The sequence below is a fragment of the Limulus polyphemus genome, unplaced genomic scaffold (genome assembly GCF_000517525.1).
Source record: "Limulus polyphemus unplaced genomic scaffold, Limulus_polyphemus-2.1.2 Scaffold2440, whole genome shotgun sequence".
In the NCBI taxonomy this organism is placed as follows: Eukaryota; Metazoa; Arthropoda; class Merostomata; order Xiphosura; family Limulidae; genus Limulus; species Limulus polyphemus.
In genome coordinates, this window is record NW_013668050.1 from 58537 (window position 1) to 67018 (window position 8482).

Below are 8482 nucleotides of genomic sequence, written 5' to 3' on the forward strand. Positions count from 1 at the left end.
TACATAACAAATTTAATTTCTAATAGTTAGTTTATATTATTTTGCATTTATCATTGCGAATAGGCTAATTTTAAAAGTGGCACCAAAAGACAATCAGGTTATACGTATAGGGGGCGTTTTAGCCTACACACTTGTTCCATGTATGGATATTGAACTTTCTAGAACTTCTACTAATTTAGCTTAGTTCTATCAGAAGGAAGTCACGACTACTTAAATTTACTTGTTCTATATTTGTGTAAGCTGTTAGAAAAATTTAACATGTCTGTTATTGGAATAGATTTTGGAAATGAGAACTGTTTTATAGCAGTTGCTCGAGCAGGAGGGATTGAAACAATAGCTAACGAATACAGTCAGCGTGTCACGCCGTAAGTACATTAAAATAGGCCTACCGTGATTTATTACTATAATAATTTACATATAGTCGGTGTTAGTCCTTTTAGAAATTAAACTGTTCTTTTCCTAGTTAGGGTTAGCATAAAGAACATGCGAACAGTAGAGGACCATTCGGTCCTTTAAGGCTGCCCTTAGCCACTAATTCTCGCGTAAATTAAAATTTAAACCAACTCTTTCATTTTCCAGGAAATAATTATTTTTGAATATTTGTAAATAATAATAAAACTTAAAGTTTAAACTTACAATTATTGAATTATACTTATAGCATAGAGTGTCACTGTCATACCTTTCAGCTTCACCATGTTATTTTTTCAATTCTTTATAATACTGACTTGCCCCTTCAACAATTAAAAAATGCTCAGATATTTTTAACGAAATAATTATTTTTATCTCTTTATTTTTGATAAATTTTAAGGGTGCATTTTATGCTGGAAAATAAGCATTAAATGCAAGTTTTATCTTGATTGAAATTAGAAACTTGACCTTGTAAAAAGCTCTCATCGCATCATGGCTGGTATATTCAATTTATACACCTGGAGTCTTCACCAGTTGAAAGGTTTGTGACATTTACTGTACTTGTCGTGTATGGTTAAAATTACTGTTGAGCCAGCAGTGTGGTAATGACAGTATGTTGGTTCAGAAAATTTAATTCCAAAATAAATTTAACACTTTCCTGCATAAAAATAAACCATAGGCCTTTATGTGAGAAGAGTTAACATATTTTGTTGAATATAGTCACATGGAGGGGAAAATTCAGTTTATAGAGAATCAACAAAAAGTAACATGTTATTGTTCAATGGTAGTGTGGAGATACAGGTTTCTTTTGTTATTTGTATGTCTACCACAGCCTACCTGCTAGGTGCTGGCCTCTACCACTGCCCAAGGCAACTTCCTCCATAAGCCATTCAACCTGTTAAAAAATATAACAGTATTAATTGTAGCCAAGCCAGTCTTTTCCACTTCTTAAACTTGTATTCAGAATTCAGATACCTTTATCTTATCAGTCTTCCAGATAATCTTACACACTTCAATAAAATCATCTTATTTCTCAACAGAAAATATATTTTGGTATCTCTCAATAATAAGACAACACTTCTCTCCCCTGTATCATGGTAGTTGTAGTAACTTCCCTGTGAGTTTTTTAAAATATGGCAGTATTCTTTCGTAAACAAGACTAAAACTGTACACAGTATTCCAGGTGAGGCCTAACTGGGGATTTGTGTATAGAGATAATTACCTCTTGTAACTAATTAATATGCCTATAAATACATCCTGAAATACTGTCAGCTTGATACTAGCATCAGAGCACTGCTTCAGTGGCTTGAGCTACTCATCCACTATTTTGCCAAGATCTTTTTTTTATCAGTCACATTGTTCAGTGGGTTTCCATCTATATTAAACATATGATCCAAAGTATGATAACCCAACTTAAAGTTCATTTACCATATATTTGCCAAACATTTCAATTAATTAAAGACATTTTGTAATAGTTAAAGGCCATTAGCAAACATTTAATTCAGTAATTGTGTGAAAAGCCTAGTAACTGACCTCTGACACACTCAACTAGTAAAAGAGTCCAGTTTGACTGAACTCAGTAATAACCTTTTGCTTTCTTCCATCCAGTTAATCTACAGTCTTATTAAGTAGTTTCCCCAGCCCCTACCATTGTGATATTCTTAGCTTATCTTCTCTATATCACTTTATCGAGCTTTTAAAATCTAAGTGCATTGTTTCTATAGTACAGATAACAAGCAACAAAAGTTAGATTAATAAGGTAAAATTTTCCTTTGGTGAATCCATGTTAGTTTTCTTTTATATCATATTTCACTAAATGATTTTGTAAAACTTCTTATATTAGACTAGAATTTTTCATATGACAGAAGACAAACTGGCCCATAATTTCTAGGGCAACTCTTATCACCCCTTTAAAAATAGTAGTAACATTAACAACTCTAAATGTCAGACACTACCCACTTTGTATTGACATACCAACAGTGAAAAAAAGAAGTTTTAATATTTGATCATTGACATTCAAAACTCTGAGGAAAACTTTGGGTATGGTGCTTTATCTGTTTTTAATCTTTTTATATACCACCAAGTATTTATACCTACATGATCAAATTCTGTAACAATATTTTGTATCAAATGCTCAGGGTTGAGATTATTGTTAATGTAAAAAAATCATCCCACTACTACAAGCATCTTGTAATAAAAAATTACCCCACTACTACAAGTATCTTGTTACAAAAAACATTGATATTGTAAATTAACCCTTTGAAGACGAGTCACGGGTAAAAGGCCATGTCATCTCATTTGTTGAACTACTATTCCATGAACTTATGTCAATAAATTTGGTATCAAACTGTAGATTATAATTCAAATTTTAGTACTATATATTACTCAATTTCTTAATTTAAAAACAAATATTAAAAAACAAAGATAAACATCAATTTTTATGTGTCATGTGATATGTTGAATGCAGCACTGGTTCAGATTAGATGTTTATGAAGCAAAAATACTAAGTCTATAGTTTCTTACAAATTAGAAACTCAAATTACCGATATTGACAAGCTAGAAAATAAGAGTCTCTTATTTTTTCAATTTGCTTAGATATTTCTCATGTAATAAATTAAACACAGTAGCACCCTGCCCACCCTATTCCATTTTTGGAAATGCTTCCTTATATATACTTAGTGATATATATGACATGAATAACCAATCGGAAGTTCAGAATGCCCTCCTAGTGGCTTTTTCAGCCATTTCTTTCTCTTGAACCAAGATTTTAAGGGGGTAGGGTGTGTCTAGTCTGCTCAAAATTTCATATTTTTTTAGACTAAAATACATCTCAGTTACTAAGCTTGAAAAATTATAGTGGGATTCTATGGTACTGATGTAGTAATTTATGATTTTCTAGTTATTAGTTTGCTTTACTTTATTTGCTGTTCTATGTTTGAGAAAAATAATTTTAAGAACTTATTTCAAAATAATAATCTATATACATATATATAATGTATAATAATTGAAATGTGACTATTTTACAAAATACTAGTGTACTAAAACTTTGACTTTGTACAGACCAATGGTCAGTTTATTGTTATTTGATACAGTAACATGAGTGCATGTGAGCCGTGTCATTGTAATTTCTTTATTGTTAGCCAGGCACGGCTGAAAGGTCAATATAATAAAAAATAATAAATATTTATAAATCTACAGTGTTTTGAGATTTAAGCTATTTAGTCTAAACATTTATATTTTCGTGTTATAAGTTGTGTTCATTCTAGAATGAAAGAGGCATAATTTATATTTATTTCCTAATTTTTTATGGTGTTTGCGAGATCAGTCAAATCTACCAAACCTGTACAGAGGTTAATTACTGAAAATGACAGATAAAATAAGTTTTTTTCTTAAGAAATGTTTGATAACTATCTGGACGTTATAAAGATTTTGCTTGTGAAATTTGAAAATTTTCTGATGCATAAAAGTATTTTTAATCTTAAAATGAAAATTACTTTGCATGATAGATGGGCAACATGTGAAAAGTAAAAAAGGCATGAGAAAAACATTGCTTTACAAACCTTAAGTCTTAATAAAAAAATTTGATATTTTGCATAGGAAAGCATTGTAATGTGTACTGATAATCTGCCAAATTTTGTTAACAGTTGCTTACTAATTTAAAAGTTATAGCATGAAAACTATAACAAGCACAAAATGATTAGGAGGTTGGTCCCAGGGACCAAGCCCGTGCTGAAAGAGTTAAATGCCAAGTGAGCTAAATGAAATGTAAGAAAATATCCAGACATGTATTGGAAAAACCAGGAAATTTTGTCAAACAGTCTTTTCAGGATAACAATTTGGTTTAAAAATTTCCCAGTGATCTACCTTCTCGTCTACTAAGGTATCAGGATTGTTACAAGTATGTGAAAGTTCTCATTAATTGGCTAAAAATCATGACCCATGGATGAGGACAGAGGTAATGTAGAAATAATGCTTTTTTGCAGTTGTTTTTTATTTTTGTACATATTATCTACCATTCAATACAGCTATAGAAATGTCTAGAAATTGTAAGCATTCACTAGGATAGAGCATATGTAAAAGTAATTGGATATTATTTTGGACCTGGTTTAGGAAATGAAAGCAAATTAATTTTTTTAAGCCATCATTCCAAATCTCATAAATATCATCAATAAAATGTAGCTGTTTACTTCAAATACCCAGAGGAAGGGATTTGTTTGTTTGTTGTTTTTTTCTTGTTACATGGAACTGCTTGTAGTTTATTGCCAGTGACAAGAACTAAATCATAAAGCTCTCATTGGCTCATTAAGGATCAAGTGTTCACTAATTGTGTTAACTTTAATTAAGCAAATACTATACATGTTCTTCCTGTTGTTGGAGTACTTCATATTAGTTCAACATTATATGCACTCAGTTATATGAATACCACTGACATACTGTTGCAAAAAAAGAATAGTAATAAGATACGTCACAATAAAAGCAAAAAGTATATGTAAACATAGCATAGCTGCTGTTAATTTTACTGTTGATTTAAATCATTTTGTAGTGCTTTTCGTGTCTATAACGTTATAGTTGTAAATATTAAATCATAGTAACCTGATATACAGCTAGGTATATATATTCAATTATATTCTGTGTAAAGATTACGGATTAGGTTTAGCAATCATATGTCTTTGCATGTCTATAACCTGTACATCAATCTGCACATTATAGTTGTAAATATTAGATCATAGTAACCTAATATACAGCTAGGTTTGGGCTTGCTGATTGTCTTTTTGAAGCTTAGTCAAATTTGTAGATTTATACATAAGTAAATTATTGTATGTTTTGTCAGATCCTATGTGGCGTTTGGTGAAAAAAACCGTGACCTAGGTGTTTCAGCTAAAAATAAGCAAGTAACCAACCTGAAAAACACTGTTTTTGGTTTCAAAAGACTTGTTGGTAGGAAGTTGGGGGATCCGGCAGTTCAGAGGGAAGTGACCTACCTACCTTATGAGTTGTGTGAACTGGACAATAACAATGTTGGTGTCAAGGTAAAAAACTTGACCTTTTCTTATCAACAGAAGTGTTTGCATTTTTATGGAGATAAAACATTGCTTTCTTAAGATTTCATGATGTTAGAAAAACATGTAGGTTCAAGAAGTCTATTTATTTAAGATAATTTTCCATACTTGTTTTTATAAATTGATTAGCGTAACATATCATTTTCAATCAGTCTCCAGGTGTCACCTTTATTTTACTTAAACACTTAAATATAGTTTTAAATATACATATATTTATCCCTTTCTAAAGTAAAATATCCCTAACACCTTTTCACATACACTCTTGCCATTGGCTACATTGTACCGGAAATGAGATGTTTACAACAGTACATAGAGAAATAGACTAAACATTTCCTGGAAAACCAGATGACCTTAAGTCACTAAACTCCCTTTATATATATCACTCATTCGATTACACCATAATTCCCAGTTTGCCCCTGAAGAAGAAAGGTCCACCTTTCAAAAGTGCTTCGGTTATAGGGTTTTTATTGATTTCTTAAGCTTTAATAGCCTTATTTTTTATGGTTAATTGAAGTTGATATTTTATTTCTATAATAATGACTGTAATATAAAGTCTTCTCAAGTATAGTAGGGATTAGAAGTAACTATTGATATAAGATTGACTGTTGCATTTAACATTCTCACACGAGATATGATGATTTTATAATTTAACTTTGTGAAATGATTATGGATTCATAATTAATCCTACTGTGACAAAATTAACACAGTGCTTTATGTTTATTTTCATATTTACCAGTTTTCTTTTCTACTTTCTTTTGTAAAGATTCATAAACATTCCTGCTGGAAGAAAGGTTATATAGTTATCCATACAATGTGATTTATTTTAAGTTACAGAAGTCTGATTTTGTACTTTATACTTTAAAATCCTGTGGTTTTTTGTAGGTCTTTGTAATTTGTACACCATCCAGCAGACTTTAGTTATAAATATCATGAACCACTATTGTGGTTCATAATAGGGATCACAAGGAATTGCACAAATCCCTAATAGAACGTTCAGGCAAAAAAGCATCTTAATCCTATCACCACGGGTATCCTTTATTGTGCAAGACACAAGGTTTTAGTTTCTTACATTCAAAATGTTATTAAACTACTTTTTGTTTATGTTATACCAATTAGTATACCATAAAATCTTTAGCTAATTATCCATATTTTAATAGTATATAAGTTTTAAATTCTTAATTCTATAAGGCAATATTTAAAAAACCTGAATTTTCCTAATGTGACACATGTTACACATTTTCTGTAGGTATCTTCTGTTCTCCATTTTATTCATTACCTGTCAAAAAAGTACAAAATTCAATGTAAATTACTCGCTATAATATTGTCATTGCTCAGACAAACCATAATTTCATAGTTTTCAATTTTGTTTGGTTACCGAGCTATCAAATAGAAAATCAGACCCCTCCTGCCACACCCACCTGTCTTTCAGGATTTGTTAATAGTTCTCTCTTACGTTTAGTTAAACATTATCTGTAACCAATAGAAAGCCAAGGTTTTCATTTATCAATTGATGTATTCTATTACATTGTGTTCTGAACACAGAATAGTCAATTTCACTTGTAATACAACTTTGGTTCCCATGGGGATTACAATGGCTAGCTTGGATTAATCTATAATGGCTCTTGTTGCATAGTTAGAAAGCCAAAAAAATTGTGATTGTTAGAGGAAATTGTCTGCTTTTACATGTTATTAATCTATGTTCTTTGGTGCATTATTTAATTGAATTAAAATTATTTAATGTACCACTACCATTAGTATAAAAAATTAGGGTTAAGTGTCATCGATAGTTGACAACAAAAGAAAAAAGAATACTCGGATAAGTACTTTGTTGCTTGTTTTTCATATTTATTCTTTATATATTTTTATAAAAGTAATTAAAATGTAAAAATAGAGATTAGGTAAAATTAACAATAATCATAATGTAATAAATATATTTCACAAGGCATGCATGCAAACAGCTTAGAGTAGCTCTTGGGTAATGTAATTCAATAGTGTAACGTGAGATGCATGTTCCCCAAGTGATTTACAACTTATAATGGCACAAATAGTAGTTAGACATGGTTCAAATAGATATATACTGTTACGAGTTTAAAGCTATTTAGGATAAATGAATGTAGTTTCAAGCTACATTTGAAGTCTTTCTAGAAAGAAAAGGGGGTAATTTATATTTATTTTGTTTTTTTTAATGGTGGTTACAAAGTCAGTCAAATTGAACAACCTTGTATAGAATTAGGGTAGAGAAAATAACAGATAAAATATAAAGTTTTACTGAAAACAAACATTTGAAATGTATTTAGGAGGTTTAAGGGATTACACAAATGAAATTTCAGATTTTTGAGATGAAGAAAAGTATTTTCAATGTTAATGAAAATCACTGCACATGGACTGTTCGAAACAAATCCTTGATATATTCAAGGACAAATCTTTTTGTTTAGTTTATTAAAAATATTTCACTAAAAATATGATTTCTGTATGTGAAAAGCTTGCAATGTTTACTGAAAGACTGCCAAATTTCATGAAGATATACACACACTATCAAAGATAGTATCAAATCTATAAAGACTTTATACGTGTACAAAAAGGTCACGTGGTTGGTCAAATTGACTGAGTCTGTGTGGAGAGTGTTAAACAGTAAAGATTCAGTTCAAACACTTTAAAACCTTTACTATTGACTGCTAAGGCTATACACTTATAAAAATGCACAAACAAGCACACATGTCAGACTTACAAGGAAAAGAAGATCCACTCAAAAGGCCTGTTTATAATTCTCCTTATTATTCTCTTGTCAGTCTAGTACAAAAACGGCTTGGTATATTGCACCCAAACCTTTGTAGAATACTAAATATGGTATTGTGAAAGTTGTAGGTGTCTTGAAAAGTCAATTTGTTTCTTCTATATTTTACATAGCATTATTACAAATATCTGGTGTTCCTTTAAAAAGTTTAAGTACAAGGTGAAACAGAAGATATAATTGTTTGCTTTACTTCTTTATTTACTGTTCTACGTTTTAAGAA

The 8482-nt window shown here is 30.3% G+C and overlaps 1 protein-coding gene across 1 annotated transcript in view; it reads left to right on the forward strand.

Annotated features, from left to right (window-relative positions):
- Positions 1 to 106: 106 nt before the first annotated feature.
- The window catches only part of LOC106466963 (heat shock 70 kDa protein 4-like), an 85195-nt gene continuing 76819 nt past the window's right edge, over positions 107 to 8482 (forward strand). Inside the window, exons 1-2 of the mRNA XM_013927276.2 lie at positions 107 to 365; positions 5240 to 5438. Of these exons, the coding sequence (XP_013782730.1) occupies positions 259 to 365; positions 5240 to 5438 (306 nt within the window). The 5' untranslated portion in view covers positions 107 to 258. The remainder of the gene's footprint in view (positions 366 to 5239; positions 5439 to 8482) is intronic.